This window comes from Benincasa hispida, chromosome 5 (assembly GCF_009727055.1).
Source record: "Benincasa hispida cultivar B227 chromosome 5, ASM972705v1, whole genome shotgun sequence".
NCBI lineage: Eukaryota > Viridiplantae > Streptophyta > Magnoliopsida > Cucurbitales > Cucurbitaceae > Benincasa > Benincasa hispida.
The window spans coordinates 1,771,936-1,797,175 of NC_052353.1; the positions used below are offsets into that span (position 1 = coordinate 1,771,936).

The 25,240-nt window shown below is 30.1% G+C and overlaps 2 protein-coding genes across 4 annotated transcripts; both read right to left on the reverse strand.

Moving 5' to 3' along the window:
• Nucleotides 1-3,153: 3,153 nt before the first annotated feature.
• On the reverse strand, nt 3,154-5,721 carry LOC120077942. Its single transcript, XM_039032075.1, has 5 exons — nt 5,411-5,721; nt 5,220-5,304; nt 4,653-5,128; nt 3,490-3,736; nt 3,154-3,371 (listed from the first exon to the last, which is right to left on the reverse strand). The coding sequence occupies exons 1-5, from the start codon at nt 5,414-5,416 to the stop codon at nt 3,352-3,354; spliced, it is 834 nt and encodes a 277-aa protein (XP_038888003.1). The 5' UTR covers nt 5,417-5,721; the 3' UTR covers nt 3,154-3,351.
• A 16,415-nt stretch (nt 5,722-22,136) lies between these two features.
• LOC120077941 (protein FAM98A-like) lies at nt 22,137-24,993 on the reverse strand. Of its 3 annotated transcripts, none has more exons than XM_039032074.1 (8): nt 24,682-24,993; nt 23,861-23,941; nt 23,687-23,775; nt 23,428-23,502; nt 23,201-23,316; nt 22,938-23,132; nt 22,784-22,846; nt 22,137-22,532 (listed from the first exon to the last, which is right to left on the reverse strand). In XM_039032074.1, the coding sequence occupies exons 1-8, from the start codon at nt 24,802-24,804 to the stop codon at nt 22,432-22,434; spliced, it is 843 nt and encodes a 280-aa protein (XP_038888002.1). In that variant the 5' UTR covers nt 24,805-24,993; the 3' UTR covers nt 22,137-22,431. The 3 variants fall into 3 exon arrangements, with proteins under 3 accessions (XP_038888002.1, XP_038888000.1, XP_038888001.1); XM_039032072.1 differs by having other exon boundaries at nt 22,137-22,562; XM_039032073.1 differs by having other exon boundaries at nt 22,137-22,562; nt 22,938-23,120; nt 24,682-24,991.
• Nucleotides 24,994-25,240: the final 247 nt, after the last annotated feature.

Below are 25,240 nucleotides of genomic sequence, written 5' to 3' on the forward strand. Positions count from 1 at the left end.
CCTATTTTTATTGGCTCCACCCATTGGCCACTGTCACACTCCAACTAACTCCGGGCTCCAACAACAACCTCTGATGACAACTCCGGCGACCAACTATGGACTTCGACAACCACCTCCAATGGTAACTCCGACGACCAAATTTGGGCTCCGACAACCACCTCTAATGACAGCTCCGTCGATCAACTCTGAGCTCTGACAAACTTCACACGACCAACTCTGACAACTAATTTTGGCCTCCGACAACCACCTCTGGTGACCCAACTCCGATGACCATCTTCATGCTACCAACTTCGACGACCAATTGGCTCAAACAACAAACTCCGACGACCAACTCCGACAACCACCTTCGTAGGCTCCGATAACTACCTCCGACTACAAACTTCAATGAAAATCACCTTCCATGATCACCTTTGAGTGAGCAACTCCGACAACCAACTCGAGGCTTCGACAACCACCTTCGACGATAAATTTCAACAACCAACTCTAATACCACATTCATGTGACTTACTTTAGGCTCCAACAGTCAACTCCAACTACAACTAGCAAAAATCATATTTGATGATCAACTTCGACGACCACTTTCGCCAAACCAACTCCGAGATTCGAAAACGTCTTCAATGACAAACTTCAATAACCAACTCCAATACACCTTCATGTGACCAACTTCAGGCTCCGACAACCACCTCCAGCTACAAAACTCTAACAAAAATCATCTTCAATAATCAACTTCGACAACCACTTCCGACTACTATAAGATTGATGATTATTAAAGTATGTTGTAGAGTTGTTGATTATATAAAAAAAATATTGTTTTGTCTACATTAAATGCAATATTTATACGTAATGAATTCACATATCAAATGAGTGTTAAGAATATTTAGAAGAAAAATATGTATGTATATAGTTGAAAAGTATGTAACATATAACAAGAAAAAAAACCATAAAATGAAAAAAAAATCCTGAAACATTTTTCAGCAAGAATTAATGAAAAATAGAGATTTGTTCTCTGACGATCCTCCAAATTTAGAGGAACAATAGGAAGAATAAGAAAAAGAAGAGGATGATAATGAAATTCATGAAAAAAAATTAGCTAGAAAGTTTTGAGTTCGCTTTAATTTCTTATTTTATTTAACCATATTTCTATAAGAAATGTAACGAGTTAATGGTTGTTCATTGCCCAAAAAAAGAAAGAAAGAGAGAAAAGTTCTAAAAATTAAAAGGTAAAAATTGCAATCCATATTTTATTCAAACAAAGATGGGTAGAATTATTGAATAAAAAAAGTTTCAAAACAAAAATAGTAATCATAAAAGCATATTATTTAGAGTTCAAAAAACTGCATCAGATACCCAGACATATAACTCAACTCTGCACCCTAAACACAAACATATAAACTTTACAGATATATGAATCCACAGATGTATGAACTCCAGACATCCTATCTCAACTTAGCGCCTCAAACAACCTCAATAAAATACACAACATCGTCAAACTTCTCTTCTCTCTACTTTTTCTTATTTGTCTCATTTGCTCTTTTAAAAGTAATTGGCCAAAAAGGGGTGTTTTTAGTTGTGGAGTTTTGAGCTCAATCTTTCAATGCAATTGTTTTGAGCTACAATGTTTTAGTTGAGTTGTTGTATTCTAAAAGGAGCAGGCCAAAAAATATTTATTGCTCCAATGATTGATATAAAGAAATACCGTAACTTAATGTGGAGAGTTTGAATCTCCTTAAAGAGACCGACATACCCATGCCTCAACATAATTGTTTATGTGTTCGTTTCCCAATACTTACTCCGATTTCCTATGTTATTTGAATGATTTTTTTTCTTGTTTCTCATTTTTTGTTACTGATTTTTCATTTCCCTCTTTTAATAAAGAAAAAATATAAGTGCATATGGTAGGTAACAGTTTACATAATTTTTTTTTTAAAAGAAAAAGAAAAATGGAAATAGAAACATATTTAATAGGGGTGTTCTGGTTGGGTTGGGTTGGGTTGGGTTGAATGACGTTTTAGACTCAACCTAATTGTTTGGGTTGTAAATTTTTCAACCCAAATAACCCTAATTAAAAAATGAACCCAACCCAATCCAACCATAAAATATTTGGATTGGGTTGGTTCAGGTTACTAGGGTCATTTATTTAATTTTTTTTATTATAAAAGTAAGTAAAATGTTAATATGTAAAATTCGATATAACTATTTTCATATATGAATTAAAATTAACAATTCAATTTCAATTTATACCATGTATAATCTTTTTTCCAAAGTGTAAAAAAAAAAAAAAAAAAAAAACTACTTTTAAGAGTTGTTGAAAAATAAATTATCCAAAAAACTGATAAAATTTTAAAAAAACTAAAATAAATATATGTATATCTAATTGTACACAAAAAAAAAGTTAATAATAAGTTTGGCTTGGTTCGGGCTGATTTGGGTTATTTTAGGTGACCCATGAACCAACCCAACCCATAAAATTTTTATTTATTTGAACCCAATGCAACCCAAAAGAATTCATAACCAACCTAAACCGAACGGATTGGATTGGGTTGATCGATTTTTTCGGGTCATCAGTTTTTTTGGACACCCCTAATATTTGATTTGTTTTTTTCCCACAAAATTTTATATAAAAATGCCAAATCTAAATATGAAAAGTAGTTTGATAAAAGTTAAATATCCAAAATTTTTATATCATATTTATTTCAAAATATTTTTTTGTTGATTTTATAAGTCAAGAATAATAAAATAATGTTTTCGTCTTCATTTTAAATAATGTTTTATTGTTTTCGTCTTCATTTTACCAAATGCCTATTTAAAAAAAAAAAGTGGAAATCGAGACAGGGGAGAAGAAACAAAAAAGTTGGTAAACAATCTTAACTTGGAGTGTGTTTGGAATACATTTTTAAATATTTAATTTAAAAAATAAGTTATTTTTTAAAAAAATTAAAGTGTTTGCTAACCACTAAAAATAAATTTTTATGTGTATTTTAATCAAATTTTATCAAGAGTGTTTAAATAAAAATGAGTATTTTTTTTTAAAACAATTTTTCTCAAGTCTGATATTTATTCTAAAATGCATTTTTTTTTAAAATCTCGATCTCGACTTCGAAAACCCCCCAAAAAAATGGACTTGCTAAAAGGGAATGCAGATGTGAAGCTCAGTTAACCTCTTACACCAAAGACTTGTTAGATGATTATTTGAGTTACAATCAAAATGTTATTTCAGATATATGTTTTGCATAGATATTTGAAGCATTTTTACAAACAAATCCTCTGGTTTTGCATAGAATCTACAAATCACATAGCGCAAGCAGATACCACATTGATGAAACATTGCAAATCATTTGTCTTCCTTCTCCTTCAAAGCTCTAGCACAACAACTGTTCATTCAAGGAAGAGAAGGAAAGTCAAGTCAGTTCCTCATGTCTTTTGTTTTATAACATTTTTTTCATAAGGGATCAGTTTGGTGAAAATGGGGATAACTACAATCTTACTTACATTCAGAATCTGTAGTGATCCAGCTTCCTCTTCTTGGATAATATTGATTGATTTCCTGAATGGCAGTGGAATTCAGTGCAATGGAACAGTTCTTGAACGGGGACACTGCCGACACCGTCGAGTAGGCTGAGGAAATGGAGGAGCAGCTTTCAGCTTCCCATCTGAAACTGATCTTTGGCGAGTCGTTACTCCCTCGATCATCGTCCAAACCTGCTTTAAGAGTTCCTCGATTTCGCTGTCGTGAAACCTGATAGAAGTTGCACAATTTTTAGCCATTATTATTATGTATCCCTTCGAATCGTTGAAATATAAATATGGAAGGGTCGTTTGGAATAACTTTTCAAAGTATTTAGAGTAAACACTTAGGGGTGTTTGGGGCCCCCAACTTTAAAGGGGTGAAGTGAGCTATTATAGCCCACTTCGTGTTTGGGACTTCAATTATAATAGTTGGTATTTCCAACTATTATAATTTACAATTAACTACAATATTACTATTTCAAATCTATCTTTGTTATGGTATTTACTATTTATTACAGTGTTTCCTATTTCATACCTAAACTAAAATAGTCTGCACTCCAAACACAAACTATTATAACCTATAGGACTGTACTAACCATTAAATATAACAACCAACTCAACGCCCAAAATACCGCCTTAAAGAGTCATTCTATATCGACCCTTAAAATCAATCAGCTATTCATTAATAAGAATGTTGGTGACTATAATGGTGATTATGACCCCAACATCTTATGCATTGGCTTCTTTCATATTCAACATAAATACAGATCACAGTCACCATTCAATATGGATTTGGTAATGTAAGAAAATACCTATGAAAAAATAAATTTTGTTTAAACCTAAGAGCTTCTTTTGGATTTAGTGGTAGTTTAATATTGTATTAGAACAAGAGGTCCTAACTCGACCGATGTTGATACAATTCATGTTTTGAGGTTCCACAAGTCAAATGAATCCTCAAGCCCATACTTAAAAGATGGCATTAAAAGTATATGTACTTAAACTCATAAGCTTAAACTATTGAGTTATGTGGCGGTTTAAGAAGTATATGATTCAAACCAATAGAAATATTGTTGATTACTTGTAAAATTAAAGGATTTCCAAATATTCAAACAAGGGAAAGGTTATTAAGAAGTAAAGAAAACCACCTTGCCAGTGATGAACTTTCCTCCTTTTTCTGATCTTGAAGCCATAGCCCATCTCAAAAGTTCTTTCATTCTTGATTTGGCTTTGGTTTTACTCTCACCATTGGCCAAAACTTTCTTCTCAGTCTTACTGCTACATTGCTCTACTAAAGTGGCATCAGTTATTGGCAAGACTTTGGTGCCAGCATGAACAGAAGAAGAATCTGCATTTTGACTAATCTCTCTAATTCCTCTAGCAATTTCTTCTTTTTTCATCTTTTGAATCCAATATTGGTGCATATTATCAAAGCCCTGTGTTCTTGGTCTCTTTATATTAATGGTACTATAAAAGCAAGACTTTGCAATATCCTTTCTGCATAACAAAGCAAATGATTTCAACTTCTTTAGATCAAATTTCCTTCCTTCAAATCCCTTTGATCTTTGAGAATTCCCACAAGGACTAGACACCACTATCTCCTCTGATCTAGCAGTTCCTTCACCTGTCCAAAAAAAAAAAAAGTCACGACACTTTAAACAAATAATTTCCACTTTGACATTTTATCAAACAGGTACTGTGCATTTTTCTCTTACCCCAACTTGTCCCCTTCTTAGTGGAATGTGAAGTCCTTTGTCCTTGTTTTTCATTTGTTTCCTTGAAAACCCATTGAAGAACTTGCTACAATTCATCAAAACAACAGAAACCCATTAAGCTTTTAACACAAAAAAACACATTTCTTTAAGGAACTTTTCACAAAGGCAAGGTGTTTTTGAAAAGGCTTTACCTTCATGACTATGATTGATAAAATGAGGTTACTTTAAAAGGGGTTATGCACATGTCAAAGCAAAAGAGAACCAAAAAAGACAAAATTTGAGTCAAAATGGAAAAGGCACTTATTAGAGAGATCAGTTCTGTGCTGTCTCTTTGCTGAAGATTCTCTGTCTTCACTGTGAAAGGCTAAAGGGGCAAAATGAAGACAGAGAATGAGAATCTAAGGAAGATGGTGAAGAAGACAACCAAGCAATGAGTACAAGAAAGAGTTGGCATGTGAATGCGAGTAATTTATAAAGAAATATGTAAAGGGACTAAGGATTATGATAAATTATTAGATGCCAAAAGATTGTTACCATGTGGTGGCAATTAGGGAGAATTTTGGAGTTAATCAAAGAGATTAATTTGGGCCATGTGGCACTTGTTTTAGCCATACACTTGGATGGATATGGATCATTGATATAGATTGGTCCCAATTACATGGGCCTATGGCTTTTAAGTAGACCATGATGATTCATATCTTTGGGAAAGAGTGATGAGCTTTTTTTTAGTAGTTGGGAAGAATAATCTTTTGCATTGGAGTGAGTTTATTGATGAAGAAATGTTTGTAGAATTGATCATTTATTGATAGGTTTGGAGAGGAGAATGTCCTAGAAGGTGTTTTTCAACACATATCTTAACATGGGAGAATTTGAATGTTTGCTTGTTTGGTCCATTATGGACCATAACTTTCAAGAGGATGATAATAAATTAAAGGTTAAAATAATATTTGAGTTTCGTTTTATTTTGATCATTTTAATTTTGATAAATTTTAAAAATAGTCCGCAAAGTTAGTTTATTGTTTAACATTTTTTTTTAATAAATAGCGAAAATATATTCACATCTCTTCTTTTGTTATATGAAATATATTTCTATCATTTAACTTATGATTCAACTTAAGAATTATTGAAAGTATAGATACTAAATTTAAGATATATTGAGAGTACAAACACTAAAATTAGATGGTTAAACGTATAGTAACTAAAATAGAAGGAGACCTAAAGTACGACCAAAAAAAAAAAAAGGAAAAATAAGACTATCTTGTCATTTCTATAGATTTTGTTGGAAAGTTTCATTTGTTTGATATCTTGTAGGCTAAATTATAGAATATAATTTTGAATTGTGTACTTTGTTTTAAAAATACCTTTAACTTTCAAAAGTTTTAATAACACTCTTAAACCTTTTAAAAGTTCAACAATGCTCTTATCATTAGTATGCAGATGAAATCCGCTAATACCTCATTTAAAAAAATATACTTAAATTTTCAAAAGTTGCATTAATACTCCCAATCTCTAAAAAAAATTTAGAAAGGCTTCCGTGGTTAGTATGGTGACCAATTTATTTGAAGTTATTTTGAGTTGGAAAAGACAAACCAATTTTAGAACAACTTGTATAGATTTTTTTTTTAAAAAAAAATATAGATGCTCTCATTTTCTTCCATTTTTTCAATTCTTACACCAATTTTTTTTTCGGTAACCAAATTGTAAACAAAATTTCAAGTTAAAGCATAAAATCCCACAATATCTCAAGATGAAAATCTACCCTTAAAAGTTAGGAAAATGGTATATATAGCCAAATACAAATAGGACTGACAAAAGAATATCATCTTCATTCATGATGAATCTTAATTAATCACAACAAATAAAGTACTTTATCTACAAATTTGGTGGTGCATATGTTTTCTTCTTTTCTCTCCTACTAGTTGTCCTCAAAATTATGATCTAAATCTCATTGTGTCTATAATTCTTATGTGTTTCTCTTTTAGAGTATTAAACTCAAATGACGTGTTAACACACACTCAACTACTAACATATAACAATGTTTAAACATTTAAGTCATAAGGCCCCTTGATGGTTTCATTATAGTCTATATAATATATATCTTAATTGAAGGGGTGTGTTCTAGAAAAACAAAGGTAAAACAGTTGATATAAAGTAACATAATCAATAACAAGAAGAGAAAAAGTGGAGTATATGGGTTTTGAAAAAGAGGGGAGAAAAAAAAGAGAGAAAGTAGGAGAAGTGTTAGGTCATTTTTTTTAAAAAAAAAAAAGAAAAAAGAAAATTAAGGATATTAATGCAATTTTTGAAAGTTCATATGTATTTTGTAGAGAGGTATTAACATTCTTGTTTATATACTAACAGTAAGTACATTTTTTAAACCTTTGAAAATTCATGCTATTTGATATAGAGTATTAACTATTTTTATTCAGAACTAATAATTAGGGTATTTGACACATACTCACGTAGTACAACAAGGATATTTTTTTTTATAATCTTGTAGATAAATCTTCTGATGTTGTTGTTCACGATTTAGCTAAAGACAAGCTCTTGTTAGTGGGACACATAGCGTGGACACCTGTTTGTTTGTTTTTTAAATTGTTATATATATATTAGGGTACCATTTTTGTAATTGAACTTTATTGATAAGATTGTTAAAAGATTCATGAGAAATTTCATTTGTTTTGTTATCAATTTCAATGTTTTCAAGATTTTCAGAAGTGGAAGGTTGATCAATTATTTGTTGAGTTTGAAGTGATAAGAGTTCAAATTTAATTTGAGAATTTTTTTAGTGTTAGATATTTCTTCTTTTATTGTATTTATTTCTCTTTGAAGGTTGAAAATAGTTATTGGTTTTGTTTTAGGTTTGAAGCGAGAAAATATATTGAAAATACTGATAATTCTGATTTTGAAACATCATTATCCTCTAGTGATAATCAAATAGAAACATGTACATGTAATAAAACTATAAATGTCATTTCAAGAGACCAAGAAATTCTTTTTCAAGCCATTAGTCAAATTGAAAGTCCATAAATTAAAAAAGAATATTTTGAAAAATTTAAAGACCTTGTTATAGAAGGACTTAAACAACAAAGTTTCCAACATTATAATCTTAAAGATTGACATGGACATGTAGCATGATGTGGCATCGTAGGATATGTGGATGTTTGCATGCTTGACACGTGGCAATACCATCTTTGACTTGGACACGTGGACAGTGTGAGGTGGATGCATGTAGTATGAGGTGGCATCATAAGATATGTGGATGTTTGCATGCTTGACATGTAGCAATTGTGAGAAATGAATGCATGGGATAGAGAATTATGTAAATGATGAATATGTTGGAAAAGGATGAAGTTAAGTTTAATATGATGGATATATGTGAAATGATGAAGTTAAGTTTTGGAAAATCTAAGTATAATAAAGAAATATTGATTTTCTAAATAAATAATGTAGATGTTGAAAATATAAAAATTGCTAAGAAACTTACTTGAATTTTGTAATTAGTTGAAACTTTTGACAGAGTATACGTTCTTTTTTCTCTCAAGGCAAAACACTCAAAAGACTAGAAAAAGACTTCTACCTCTCAATCCATACTAAGCTTCCTTTATATACAGATGGGAAGTTTTTCATGCATAACATTAACAAGACATGTTATAATTTACAATTACACATAATTCTTAACATCATGGGTTGTAGGACACATTTTTACTTAACGTTTAAAATTACAACCATATAATACTTTGACACATTAAAACTTAAATTGACACACGTACAACACTTTGGCTTCATTTGTAATTTCAGATTTTTGTCTTCTACTTATTTGGATCAATGGATTGGGTTTTGGTATAAATGTGATGCATAAAATTTGTAAATTCGTTTTCATCCTCTTCTTCTTGAATGTTGGATGTATTTTCTTCTTGGCTAGTAGTGGATTGAGACGAAATTTGTTGAAGGATAACATTAAGTTCTTCTTCATTTGATATTTGTGTCATTGCAGCCATCAGTCTCGATTTTTTAGTCAGAAATTGTTGACTTTTTTTTTATATAGGTTTGGCTTCATGTTGTAAGGATAGATGGAAAATTTTTTCCACCACAATTTTTGAAGCAACAGTTGTGTTGAATTTGTCCCACCACTTGATTTTGTATGTTAAAAAAAGACGGGAGATTCCATTCGATTATGTGATTGAGTAATTCTAGCAAAAGATCCATACCAAAAGAAAATAATTTGAAAAACGTAGAGTTAAGTCAAAAGAATTTGAGAAAATATTATTTGAAAAGTATTTAAAACTTTCAAGAATTTGATATGGTAGGATAGCTTCATTAAGGCCAAATATATCCCATCAGTCATTAGTGAAAAATTTTTAATACACAAAGAATCCTAACTTTTAAAAAGGCAATTCTGTTCGGGTCGTCTTTGTTTATGTTATACGTGATTTCAATTGAGTCGATATCAACAAGAATAAATTCATAGAATACACAAGTTTTTTGTGGATGATTTGGAATAAAATAGAAATTTGACGAAAATATTTTTTGGATTGTTTCAAGAATAGAGTTACCTAAGAATTCTGGCTCAAGAGTTGTAATATGTGAAGTTTGGGTTTTATTATGGTAAGAGGTAGATGAAGATGGTCGATAATTAAAGGCTTTATTTGAGGGTATAACTTATGAGTTTTGAGAGTTTGAGTTCATAATGGCTTGGACGTAAGTGGTTGGAGGAGTGGATGACTCCTCAATTTTGATAGAAGAAGGGTTGATCGTCAAGGCAGAAGGCCTTGGAGGGATGAATGATCCCAAAATTTGAAATTTATTTGATAATGGTATTGTTTGAGGATTTTTCCATTTTCGATCCTGAAGTAACCTATGAAGGTCTTGAGCGGAAACGTGGAGATCGGTCCCAATTTTAATTTTACAAAATACCAATTTACAGTAACAATTATGCAATTCACAAAAATTTACAGCATGCAATAAAAATTGAGAAATAGATTAGAGAGGGAGACTTACCCTTGAAGAACCTTTTCTTCATATATTTCCTTTTCTCTAAAATGACCACGTAGTACCACGAATTCGAAACTCTAATGGCCACCACCAAAAGTGTTTTCTACGTATTCTCTAGGATGAGAATCCAAGAAGTTGCGTGGGCTCTTGGAATTTTGGGAGAGAGGGAGATTGAGAGGAAATGAGAGAAGAGAAAGTTTGGGAGAGTTTTAGAGTTTTTTTTTTAAAAAAAAAAAAATAAATAAATAAAATAGAAAGAACCTTTCTCTTATAAAACCAAGAAGAAGAAGAAAATCGTATCACTTCTCAACTCCCACCTTGGTCGTGAAATTAAAGAGTAAATTAAGGGGAGGTAAGTCTTAAAATTCAAATTAAAATTAATAAACTAATAAATTAATTTTAATTTAAAATTATGTATATATAATAACTAGCTTATTGTAAATATGTATATTACTATATGTTATCATATATAACATATAACTTATAGTTTAATATTATTTCATATACAATATAACTCATAGTTTTAATTCTTAAATCCCATTTATATTAAATTCAATTATATGAATCCAATTGGTATAATTAATATTTGAATCATATTCAAATATTTATTTCCTCTCAAATAAACTTTATATTATAACGTATCAATTACATTATATTAAATATATAATATATAATTAAATTAAATTAATTATATCACATATAATTAATTCCCTCATTTAATTTAAATAATTCAAATTAATCTAAAATTGGTTCTTATAAGCTTCAATGGTACTTGAATAATTAATTAGACTCCTTTAATTAAATTATTCAACATCCATTAACTGTTGGGCACTACACTAAAGACCGACAGCTATACTTTTCACACATACATATATATTTCTGTGTCCATTGGATATAACCAGTCAACAGGGTGATGACCCTTCACAAATTGCTCATAAGTACCGCTTGGCCAAAATTACCATTTTGCCTCTATAGCTACATCTAACTCCTTAAGTACCATTGATTCCTCCAATGAACAATAAGTCATAGTCCAACTATGACCAAATCCCTCTCAGGCCAGGAGAGGGTGTGGCGCCATATTGTTCAGACTCTAGAATCAGCCTTTAAGGGAGCAATCTATCTACTTACCCCGACGTCGGGAAGGAGTGAATTTCGTCTTGTGTAGCTGTATTCCCAACTCCCCAATCAAACGAATCCCAAAAATGGTAAGCTTATTGAGTCGGAAATCTTGCCACTCTCACCCATACAAATCAAAGGACTGTCTTCATAGGCAAGAGTTCACAACTTACTCAGGATTCAGGTTATATCATCTATGGTCATCCTGGTTAAATGTAAGTCTCAATTATGAATGGTGTTACATATTGAGACTAACCATTTTGTGATCTGGTCTTATACAAACTCCTTTGTATAGAATACCCTCGCCCACATGTCTTTACATGAATGATCAGGATCAAATCATTTGTAGCACTTTACAACAATTGTAATATCTACAAAGCGAGTCATGCTCATAGTGTCACTAAGATAAAGTATCCAACCTTATCCATCTACTATAAGCCATTTAGGTTATCACTTAGACATGATCCACTTGTATGTCTCTACATACATGTTTAAGATACAGTTGATACTTTGGATGTTAGTTTATTGGTTTGTGAGTTTAATGCTATTGAATAATATTAAATAAATAAAATGTTTGTACAGTACAATTACAAAGTATAGGACCCTATGAGATTTGGGGCATCAACCCCAACAGATCCTCCATTGCTTGTGATGATTCTCCTTTGAGAAATTGAAACATTTGAGAGTATGAGGCTTTGGTTTGCGGAGGTGTTGATCATTGTTGTTGTTCTTGATCAGATCATTTTTTTCTTCTTTCTTGCAAGTAGAATTCATTTTTTTTTCTTTTCTCTCTCTTCCGCTCTCTTTTTCACTCTTTCCTTAATGAAATTTTCTCATGAGGTAATCAAGAAGGAGTTTGTACTTCCTTTTATAGCTTTAATTTTGAAGTGAAAACAAGAAAGTATTGCTTGCCATCTGGCAAAAAATTGTCGAGAAACCAAATTTTTAACATCCTTTTGTAAAACATTTGTAGCTACTTTGCAATCAACACATATTAAAAAGCTTTTGTTGATTATATCACTTTGGAATTTGTTTGTACATAAAACAATTGATAAAAATTCATTTTTTATGGTTGAATAAATTTTTTAAGACCCTAGTCAGATACCCGAATGATATCTAACTAGTTGTTTTGATCATTGGTGGACTATTTGAGGATGCCACCATATCCTATATGATGTATTTGTTTCTCCAATGAGTGATGCATGCATCTAGATTTCATATCGAATTTTGAGAAGACTAAGACATTTTATATTCAATTGATTATGTCTTTTTTGTTTGATATGGGATAATGTATCCATTCTAATATGGAATTTAAATGTTTGTAATTGATTACAAAACTAGACACTCCTCGTTCAATTTCTGCTTGATTATTAACATAAAAAGTTGCACAACTCCATGATGATTTATTAGGTCGTATGAGTCTTTTTTTTAAATGTTCTTGAATTTCTTTATGGAAGTGTTATAATAGTTTAGGATTCATCTGTATAGGTCTTGCTTTGGTAGGAATTTTTTATTCATGAAAACTTTTAATATATGGTAGACTAACAATGGGTTGCTTTCCCATAAGTCATTAGGAATAGAAGCTCATATTTCTTCTTCAATTAATTCCTCAAATTGATTAATTTGTGTTTTAATATAAGGATCATCTAGTTGTTTTTCAATTCTTTTATGATTTATTTATTATTTTAGAAATTGTATTTGTTGTATCTTCTTTTTAATAGAATTAACGGTTTTAAATATTGAGCAAGGTTGAATAGAATGAATTGTTTTAGTAGATATGGGATTTACAAATTTAAAGGTAATATTTTCATCTAAAATTTTTGAAATTATTCCTTTAAAATGGATAAAGTTGGGATAGGAATGGAGTTCCTAATATTATTTCTTCATCTAAGTCCTTAACGAATATAAATGTATTTCTAAAACAATATCTTTGATTGCAAATATGTGCATTTGTTGTAGTGCATTTTTAATCTTTGACCATTGGTACCATGTAATTTTTCTGAGGTTTTTTTCAAAGTATTTGGTAGGTATTAGACCTTCTCATATACAGTTTTGGTTAGCTCCCTAAGTCGATTAAAATCTTAGAAGTTAAATGGTATTCCTTATTTATGACATAGTTAATAATAGAGTATCATTTTTGTAATTGAACTTTATTGATAAGATTGATAAAAGATTCATGAGAAATTTCATTGGCTTTTTTTATCGATTTCAATGTTTTGATTTTCAGAAGTGGAAGGTTGATCAATTATTTGTTAAGTTTGAAGATAAAAGTTCAAATTTAATTTGACAGTTTCTTTTTTAATGTTAGATATTTCTTCTTTTATTATATTTATTTCTCTTTGAAGGTCGGGAATAGTTACTGGTTTTGTTTTAGGTTCGAAGCGAGAAAATATATCTTTAAGATTGTAATGTTGGAAACTTTGTTGTTTAGGTTCTTCTATAACAAGGTCTTTAAGTTTTTCAAAATTTTCTCTTTTAATTTATGGATCTTCAATTCGACTTATAGCTTCAAACAGAATTTCTTGGTCTCTTGAAATGACATTTATAGTCTTATTACATGTATATGTTTCTATTTGATTATCACTAGAGGATAATGATAATTCAGAATCAGAGTTATCAGTATTTTCTTGAATTTCAAAAATTTGGTCATAAGAGGATTCTTCATTACTATTTGGCGGGAGGGGTCTGAAGGTGTTAATAAATTTAATAATTGAATTTTTAAGTCTTCTTCTATTTCTAAATTATTAATTTTCCCTTTCATAGAACAGTCGGAGTTATGTGTCATTTTTGCCTACATTTATAACAAGTAATTTCTTTTCTTTTCTTTGTAGTTTTTTAATTTTTAAATCTTCTTTTTTGTTTTGATTTATAATTTTGTTTGTTTTTGTTATTTTGGAAATATCTTTGGGTTTTATAGGTTTTCTGTAAAATTTTCTTCTAAATTTCTTGGGTCGTTTTCGTATTGATGGAGCCATATTTTTTCATAATCATATTGAGCACAAAAAGATCCAAGTTCCTGCTTTTGTTTATGAAATTCATTTTTCGTTTTTGCCTTTAATTTAAGGTTGCATAAGGCTAATCCTTCATTGTTGATAAAGTTAATTAGTTTACTATACGTTAGATTATTAAAAGGAATTGTACCTTGATAAGTTTGCCTTATTGTTTGACGTACTTTTTCAGCAAATAATTTTGGTAATTCTTAGAGGAATTTTTCTTTCCAATATTGATTATTGCAGTCTGTTCAAGTCTAAACTTTACTTAAGAAAACATCTCTATACCATCTGAAATCTTGAAGTTTTGGACAAGTAAGGTTCAAAAGTATTTCAGAACTTCGTTCTTGGAATTGAACAAGTTTTCCATTAAAGTTTTTAGTAATGGTGTAAATCAAAGTTGTAACAGAATCTTGTGTTTGATTGCAACTTTGATTTATTCCTGAGCCACTTTGTTCAACTTTTGTTCAACTTTAATGGCAATTAATATTCTTTTTTCGTTACTGGAGGATACACAATTATCCCATCATCCTTTTAAATTTTTAGTGAATCCGAAAATTAGCATTTGAACAATTTGGTGGTTTGTATTTTGGTGCATCTTATAAGCCGTGGCAGCTAAGGTCCTCTCATGCATTAAATTTAGAATTTGATATTTAGTCATATCATCTATATTCCATTAATAGATGTCATTTCTTGTATATTGAGTCTAAGTTAATCGATGTCTCTCTTCATATTGCATGTCATGGAGAAATGGTATGGTATAATAATTTCTTAATTTTGGGTATCTAGGATTTGTTATCTTTTGAAGAGTGAGGTTCTGAAATTGTTCTTCAAGGTTATTATCAAATTTCTCTTCTAGTTCATGTATGTCAGAACAATTTTCACCCGGAGTTTCATTTATGGTATTAACTTTTGATGTTGATGTATTTAATGTTTTTGATGAATTTAGGTTTAAATTTTGTAATTGAAGGTTAATTTTGTCTAAAATATTATTGAATTCTTTACTTGAAAATTAATTAATTGTAAATCTTTATGTGAAATTTCAAAAGGTCTAAATAAAGGTTTTGTCTTATCAATGGGTTGAGGTTGTGATTTTATAGGATAATATTGGGGTTCGAGTTTAGATTCTATTTTTTCCACTTGGTTGGATATTGTATGTAAAATTTTATTGGAATAATTATTTTGTAATTGTATATTTTTAATATCTTTCAATGTTGGTACTTTTGTTTCGCTTTCAGGTACGTCAATTATTTTGAAAGGAGAAGTTATTACTTCTTTATCATTGTTATTTTGAAACTTAATTTCTTCTAAATGGGGATATATAGAAGTTATGTATCTTTTAAGATTTGTAGTCTCCCATGTAAGAGAAGAGGTATCTGCGTTAATAGTTCGATTTGAAGGAGATATAATGTTTTGATAATGTCTTATATTTCATCCAATGGAAGAAATATATATTTATTTTGAGTTTTTTCATTGTTTTGTAATATTCTTCACAAATCTTACTTTGTTTAGTTTTGTTAAAGGATTCAAAAAATATATCTTTAAGAGTTTATTTTTGTCAAACAAAAATTCTTTATCTAGTTCTATTTTGTTAATTATAAAAGGTTTGGAAATAACATTTACTTGATTAATATTTTGCATATCATAATGGGTTGGAGATAAAATTGGATCCTTATCTTTTGTACCGAACTCCTTGAAGGTTTATAAAAGTACTTGGTTCAGGAGGTTCATACGTGGTAGAAAATCTAGGAAGTTCCATTTTGAAGATTGAAACTGTATTTCTACACTTCTATCTTCATTTTCAATAATTTGGGTTAATTTTGGATTTCTGATCGATGGTTTAAAGGCATATTCTAATTTCAATCTGGGATTATGAGTAATTTGATTCCAAGATAACATTTTTGGAGTAGTATTTGAGTATTCAGTATTAGCTTCCATTAGAAGAGTTTGATCTTTAGGAGAAGTCCTAAGAGCTTTAGGGGATAAATTTGTATGCATTAATTTGTAATGTATTTGAAATATTCCTACAATAGATTTAGTTTGTGGTTCACAATCCATATTTAGAATTTTAATACCAAACATTAAAGATCGAAGTATATCTGGATCACTTAATGAAACTGAAAAGTTTTGATAACAATTGAAGTAAACTAGTTCTCTTTCTAGATTTGATTCAACTATAGAGAGTATTGAATTTAAAAAGTTTCTGTCTTTTATCACGTAATAGGATATCTAATCCTATCCTATAAAGAGGTTTTATGACAATTTGAACTAATCCTATATGAAGAAATTTATATTTTTCTTAGTGTTGAAGAATTGATTGTCTTGAGAATAAATGAAGAGTTTCTGAGAGAGCTTATTAATTGGGACTAATTGTTTTATGGTCTTGATTCTATAGTCTTGAAGAAAATCAAATTTTCCTATTTGGTAAATAGTTTTAATATCTACCTTTGGTATATCCCAACTATGAAGGCTTTTTTTCTATCATTGCTATCTGAAGCTCTTGACTATTGACTATGGAGAGTTGAGAACCATTTGTATAATCTTCAATTATGTTCGAGTCTTTTGTAATATGGGCTTTAGAGAGTATTTTTCCAATTAACTTAGACATTAGAAATTTAAATTTTAAAATCTTATTAAGATTCTAATTAACTATTGTGACGAATAATCAGAATGCTAAAATTCTACGACATTGGAACACCAAGCTTACCAACAGTCTTACGATTCTGCTACCGGGAACACAAGGTTTACCAAAGTGCTATTCAATAGAATTAATTAGCAAAACTTGATTATTATCACAAAGGATGTTTAGAATAATATTAAGACAAAGGCAAATAAATCTTTAATGCTAATTTAATTGAACATATATGTGTATGTGGAAAATTATTTTAAATAATAAAACTGCTAGAAAAATTTACAAATAATAATAAAATATCAGATGGATCGTGATAGATTGTGATAGACTACTTATTTATCATGACACGGATAGACACAGATTGTGATTTATCATAGATAGACAGTGAAATTTTGCTACATTTATAAATATTTTAGTTCATTTTTTTATATTTAAAAATAACCTTTTATTTATTGTTTTATTGAAATTTTTACAATTGTGTTTATTTACTTAGTCAATTTTTTTTTTTTTTTTATCAAGTAACTATGATTTCATCCATCTATTTTAGCTCGTGACACTTTTCATTGTTTTTTCTCCGAAAACTTTTTATTATTCTAAAAATTTTGTCGGTGAATTTCCCAATGTGGGGTTGTGTATGTATAAATTTTGAAAATCATGTGATGGGAATGGGACAGAAACCGAATTTGATGGGAGAAATTGGTTTTTATTTTCACATGCTGTCTACATATTTCATTTTATTATTTTTTTCAACAAGTCACGTGTCTGAGCTGTGGAAGACAATCTTTGGATTTTATATAAAATTTTAATTCTCGCATCATATTCTACTCTCTTTCAAAAAAAATTTAAAAATATATATTATTGATGGCAAAATTCGACTAAAAAATCACCGACTGTAAATTGATATTTTAAAGAAGAGATGGCCTACAATCAAGAGAACTATACATCGATGTGGAGTCTACCACAAATATTTCATCGATAAATCAATCATTAGTGTAAAAGATATTAAGTTTGTTAGGCAAAAGTATGATATTTGTTTTTTTAAAAAAAAGAAACCAACACAATCGTATTAACCTTGCAAACGAAGTTTCAGCCCTATTTATAGGCTCTTTTTTTTTAAAAAAAAAAAACAACCTAACTTTACCCATCAAATCCAAGGGTAAAAGGTATAAAATAGATGTTAATACAAAAATAACATAATAAAAACCAAGAGGTGATTGATTGAAGAACCCCCAAGAAATAAAAGATCAAAAGGAAATACAACAAAATTTCGCTAAAGAGACTATATCAATAAGCCTAAAGTTTGTCCAATCCTTCTTAAAATTAGACCCCAAAAAAAATGGTAAAATCGGGCCAACCGAATGGAGCGAATCAGGGGCATGCGAGGCCAGCCTCGACCTCGGCCTCCTAAAGCCAAGGTGTGCAGTTGGGTTGAATGGCCAAATTTCCTCTTTTCAATAGTTTACTTGGACCCTTGTCTTGGCCCTCATCGACCATCTTTTGTCTTTTTCAAGTTTAACAAGTAGGGTCAACAAGAAAAATTGTCCATTTTAAAGTTTCATTTAAAAAAATGATAAAAAATTTTAAATTTATAAAAATAGTAAACTGAATTTATATAATAGACAATATTAATTAGCAAAGGATAAAATTACTCTAAAACAACAAAATTAAGTACAAACGAGAATGCAAAGATACACTATTTCAAAATCAACACGAATACCACAAATATACTCTACCTTCTAGAACCACAAATACACGGTGTCTAAACATTCCAGAAGCAAAAATTGAAAATTACCGAATATGGATATTAACGCTTCCAACTATCTATAGAACGCGTGACTAGGTGGTGGGGGTCATTATAGGGAGTTTTATCGTCTTCATTCCATGTGATACCTTGCTCATAAGATCTTAAAAACCAACTTTAAACACTATCAATCCTACAACGTCATTGTTGAAAATAATGCTCAAAGCATAAACAAAAGCAGGAAACATGTGTGTGAGCAAAAAAAGTCAACAACCTGGTGAGGGTGGTCGTCAAAAGCTAGCCAAGACGATGGAATTCAAGAAAGAATTGTCGAACCAACAATCACGGACATGAGATTGAAGAGGAGAAAGAGATTTTAGGGGCGGCTAAATGAAGAAGATGGAGAAGATGAGATTTGGGGTTTTTTGTTATCTTATTTTAATAATGATGATGATAACAATAGTAATAATAATAATATTAGTAATAACTGAATATATATATATAATATATATATATATATATATTATATATATATATATATATATATATATAATATTTAAAGCATTTAAAGTTTAATTCCCATTTATATGTTTCTTTTCAAGTACAACAAACCATTTTTACATGTTTCCATATGAAAAATTGAAAATATAGAAAATATGAAGAAAAAAAAACCTAATTAATTTAATAACAATATGTATAAAATAATGAACAAATATTTTAGATATAATTGAATTTGTAGCAAACATTTAAACAAATCGAAAGTTATTTGGATAAAATCAAATTTGATAATGAAAAATAAATTCAAATATAAATTGGAGAGAAGACCAGAAAATTTTTGTTTATTGTGATTAGTTTGATAAGTAGTTAGATAAAATCCATTTTGATAATGAAGTATAAATTCAAATATATTTCGGGCAGAAAATAAAAAAGGGAGTGTTTATTTGCAATTACATTGTATTTATAATTTTGTTTTCATTTAAGTTTCAACAATTATACGTATTTATAACTACATCAACCACAAAAATTAAATTGAATACTTGTTTGTTAAAAAGATAAACTAATGGTATAATAATATAATAAGATGATAATGAATAAAATGTGATTAAAAAATACAAAAAATTATAAAATTTAAATATACAATTTGTTAGATGATAATATATATAAAATATTAAGTAAAATCCTAATCATGATAAAAAAAAATTAATCAGAATTTAAAATAATAATTAAATGAATAAAATAATGTAAAATATAAATATATATTATAAATTAAAATCAAATTGGTGATAAACAAATTAAATATTGGTTAATTCTGAATATTTTCGAAAAGTGATAAATCAAATAAAAAAATATAGCTAGTTTGAATTAATTAGGTGGAGAAAAATAAAAAAGAAATTGATTTATTTTAAATCAATTCGTGAAGTAGTTATCAAAATTTAATTCGAATATTAAAAATAAATTAAAATTCCAAAAGAAGGCAAAAATTACAGAATGGTGCTCATTTTCATTTTTGAAATTGAATCTATTATATTATCATATGATTACTTTGGTTATTAATAAATCTCTCCAATTACATTGTATTTATATCCCGGTTATTAATCAAACTCTCCACTTACACTATATTTATATATTGGTTATTAATAAAGCTCTATACTTACACTGTATTTAATATTACATATGAACCAACTAAGGGCAAGTCAGGTGTCATCAAAATGTTAGCTAAAACAGTGAGTAAATATGAAATATGTGCAATTGAATCTAATAACATATGCAACAGTTTAAACATTTAAAAATATGAAAAATATTCGATTAATTTATTAAGAATATGTATAAAATAATGAAAAACAATTCAAGCATTTGAATAAATTTAAAATCTGATTAAATAAATGAAATTTGATAATATATGGATATTTAAAATATAATTTTGGTTGAAAAACCTGAATATTTAATTCAAGTAAAATTAATTTGAAAAGTGGTTAAACAGAATCTAAATTAATAATAAAATATGCATTGAGATGTTAACTACATGAGAAAAATCAAGAAAAACGGTTATTTTTGGTTTTTCAAATGAATCAATTAGAGAGAAAATGGAGAACTAAGACATAATAATTACCATCTATACAGAGTTTTTCAAATGAATTAATTAGAGAGAAAGTTGAGAACTAAGGCATAACAATTACCATCTATACAGACACTTACCATGTATTTGTAGTTTCAGCTTCATCAATAACAAAAGCTACGAACTAGACAAGAGTAAAAGAGGGATTTGAAAATTCATAGTCATGTGTGTCATGTGAGTTGTCAAAAATTTTATTATTTATCGGTTTTGCCATTTTTCAAAATCATAAAGATGACTATTACTAAAATTTAAAAAGTAAAAATATAATATATAAATTTCACTCAGTAATTTTTAGTAAAAACAAACCATTTTAAAATCTATCAAGCAAATAGAAATTACACTTAAAAAATCAAAAATAAAAGAGTAACATTGTGAAACTAAGTGACCAAATAAAATTTAGACTAGAAATTTAGATAAGAAATCTTTTTTCCCTTAATTTTCAAATATTATGAAATTATAATGTGTACCAATAACTATAGACTTGTTACTAAGTTGGCAAATGTACTTTCAACTAAATGCTTGTATATGGTCCACAAGTCTTCAATGACATCACATCGCTATCATATTATAGTTTACGTTACTTATGAGTGTTGGAAAAGACAACGAAATGCTCAAAAAGACGACAAATTTTCGTCTTTTTTTAATAAAAAAATCAATTATTAAGAAAATAAGCAAAATTTGCTTGGAATTTTGATCCAGTATGTTTGTGGAAGCTTCCCACACCTTTCCTTCTGAAATCTCCTAAATAAACCAAGTTGGCTTACGTGTCACTTCGTCCTCCATTTTTCTAATTAATGCTGACATGGCATTTGTCTAGTGGTTAGTCAACAGATATAGACAAGAAGTCCATCCCCTTACTTAATGCTCCCTCCCTCTCATATTTCACCAGTATAATTAAACANATATATATATATATATATATATATATATAAAATGTTCATTTGATCATGACAAATTATTCTCACTTATTTTTTAAAATATTTTTATTTTTTCTACGAGTGATGAAAGAGGATAGATGCATCCAATATTGTCCATTTGACAATAATTGACGACTTATGCTTTTAATACTTTTACAATTTTGACATCCTCTCAAGAGTGTTCTTTAATCTGAAAATGTGTTTTTTAAGATTCTATCCTCCATCATCTTAAATGAGATTTGATTGTAATTCTTCTTCTAACATGTGATTCGGTTTGTCTTAAAAACAATTGACATGTACTCTTTAGAGGTTGGATGAACTCTTCGGAGTAGGCTGTAATTTCAAGGTTTTGTAGGAGCATTTTGGTCATTAAGTGAAAGTAAAAATTAAAGAGAATTGGAAAAGAGACCTGGGTAAAACGAATTACAATAATAACAAACAATAAACTGATTGCCCTTAAGCTAAATGCAAAAAACATGGAACCAAAAAAGCAACCTTGCCCCACAAATACAATGCTGCATTTTCCACATTATCTGAAAAGAAAAGAAAAGAAAAAAAGGAAAGAAAAAAGACACTGCCTAAAAACGCTGGAAATCGTAAAAACTGAATTTCAAGCTATCAAAACAAATATGTGATAATTCATCCCACTGGCCAAGGCAGGCAAGCAAGAGGTAGGAAGAACAAACGAATACGTTTTGATTTCGTCTAACCCTGGTTTACTCCACCGCCCCTTGTGCGACCACCCATTCGCCCCCGTCCACGGCCATAACCTCTACCCCCTCCTCGGCCTCTTTCATATCCAGCTCCTGCAGGAGGATAATAATTGCTTGAAACGCCTTGTTCCCACAAGAGCATTTTGCAAACATTACATGATCAGACGTCAAAAGAGCTACATACACCACCCTAAATTACTAGTTATAACTTCGAAGAAAAATCAACAATTCAATGCATTTCAAGACTCGACCAGGTTGCATTTATATTCAAAACGTTCCTACAGTCAACTCAAGGACACTCTTGGCTTATATTTTTGTGATGTAAAGAAATTTAAGAAACTTACCACGGTAGGCCCAGCCTCTACTCCGCCCACCTCCTCTTCCCCAATTTGAGTATCCACCATTATCTACGATGAAGAAATCTCACGAGTTAAAAATCGTACTCCAGAACAATACGAACGTAAATGCAATACAGTGAACCCTTAGTTCCATATTCACCTTGATAATATCCAGGTCCCCCTTGGTAGTTATCAGATCCACCTTGGTAGTGGCCGTAACCACCTTGGTAGTGACCATATCCACCTTGGTAGTTGCCGTATCCACCTTGATAGTTCCCATAACCACCTCTTCCCCAACCACGCCCTCTCCCTCTACCACGCCCTCTTCCTTGGCCATATGGATCTGCAAAAGTGCCTGAAATATGTTAAAGCCCATACAAGGTAAGGTTCCATAATCCAATAATAAAATGTTGCTCAAATCACCTTCATTAACAGCATTGTGATAAACACGTGGTTGTCTGGGTGGTTGTTGTTGTGGCAGCGGCTGCTGATTGTTATATTGTTGCTTTGGCTGTTCCACAAAGTGTGGAGCTTGGTACCTACGCACAGAAGTTACTTACATACAGAAGAAACCAAAAACATGAAATATGCAAGAAAAGTAGTTAAATCCCACATTTTATACCAAATTGTAAAGTTTCCAAACAACTTACCCCGGAGAATTTTTATTTAGCTCTCGATTGGACAAGGTAATTGAAATCATTGAGACATGACGAGTCATCTCCACCCTGTGTGACATGTTAGAAGTTATTTCTTGCACATCTAAAATACTAGTCTATATACTACAAACCGATAGAACATTCAACAAATTTGTAAGCGATGCATATAGAGAGAGTGCAAATCAGAAAACACGGATAAGCTCTCAACTCTTTATAATGATTAACCTTGAATGCAGAGGCTAAGAAAACTTACGGTACGAGACCCTCCTCAATAGGTTCCCATACATCAGTTATGCTAACTGAGCTTATAGCAGTTTCTTGATGCAACCGTGATATTCTCTTCTGTTTTGGGGATACACATTGCTTATCAATAATGAAATACACAATATTTGCACTCAAAGGCACACATATTCCAAATGAAACAAACCTTTAAAATTTCTGCAATAGCCACTGCTTTACTGATTGCCTGTCCCATTGCTTTTAAGACGATCTCTCTAACACGTTTTTCCTGAATAAGTTCCAAGAACACCAATATTTTATGTAATACAGTTTTTCTGATAATCAACATACTATAGACAATTTATCAAACAACATACTCAAAAGCAAAAGGTGACAAAGAAAAAGAACAAGAACAAGACAAAAATTAGAAGAATAACAAGGTGCACCATGGCATTAAAGCTAAAGTCATCTATCTCTAGAACAAATGACAGTAGAACACCAACATAGTGGACACATATAAATAAAATAAAATAAAATCTAAAAGTAACTTTCATGATGATTAAACCTTAAACATGGTGCTAGGGGACTAATGTTTTTGTTTCTACAGAGCTCTAGTTCCATGAGTTTTATAGTCAGTCTCCAATTAGAGTGTGTTTGTCATCTCCTTGAAATCCTTCACTATGTTTCATCTTTTTAATTCAAATATTTGTTCCTTGTAAAGGCAGCATGCACATTCAGTGAAACTAATTAACCCAACAGCCCAAAAAGATATCAGACAGTCATCATTAACATACCAATAGAATCACAAAATCATTCAATGACAAATACCCAAATCGATTGACACCAAGACCGTTCCAAATTTTTTCGTAAAAAAAATAGAAAACAAAACACGAAAGTTCATACAGACGAACTCAAAAACCTACAGAACAGACACAGCATTGCTACAAAAAAAGGGGAAAATCAGCAAGGGAAAGTCCGATAAGCAGATGAAAATAAGGAGAAAGGAGATTGAATGATGAGAAGATAAACCTGAAGAAGTGTAGAAGCATAGGTGATGTAGTTACGAATGGCGCCTTGACTAGTGATACGGATCTCATTCTCGTTAATGGGTGATTCGGGTTTGGGTTTCTCGACCTTCTGGTATCTATCCATGGCGGTCGTGATTGAAGAGAAGGCGATAGAGGGAGAGTGAGGATGATGATGAGATAAAATCAGAAACCCTAACGGGCCACAGAGGGATTTGTTAACTGTATCTCTTGAGAAGAACCTAAAACCTCTCAGAGGAAGGTTTTCCTTTTTCTTTATGAAAGGTTTCAAAATACGGACCTTTTAACAATCACATAGCACTTTCTCTTTGCACCCCCACCTTTATTTATTTATTTATTTATTCCCTTTAAATCGTAAATTAGATCCCTCTAATTTGAAAAATGTTAAATTTAGTCCTTCATCCACATAGTTTATAATTATAATTTAGGCTTTATAGTTTGATAATTTTTCATAAATAATCCAATTCATAGAGATTATTTATGAAAATTTTACCAAATCATAGTGATTATTTTATGACATTTTTATCAAGTCATAAGAACTA

Bases quoted from the DNA above. Each gene is read 5' to 3' on its own strand.
- LOC120077942 (XM_039032075.1), bottom strand. The intron at 3,737-4,652 runs GTGGTTTTCTTT...AACTTCTATCAG, and splicing joins GAAAGTTCATCACTGGCAAG to GTTTCACGACAGCGAAATCG. The intron at 3,372-3,489 runs GTAAGTAAGATT...TTGAATGAACAG, and splicing joins GATCACTACAGATTCTGAAT to TTGTTGTGCTAGAGCTTTGA.
- LOC120077941 (XM_039032072.1), bottom strand. From the start codon at position 24,804: ATGGATAGATACCAGAAGGTCGAGAAACCCAAACCCGAATCACCCATT. The intron at 23,942-24,681 runs GTTTATCTTCTC...GAACTTATTCAG, and splicing joins ATGCTTCTACACTTCTTCAG to GAAAAACGTGTTAGAGAGAT. The intron at 22,563-22,783 runs GTAAGTTTCTTA...TGTGGGAACAAG, and splicing joins TAGAGGCTGGGCCTACCGTG to GCGTTTCAAGCAATTATTAT.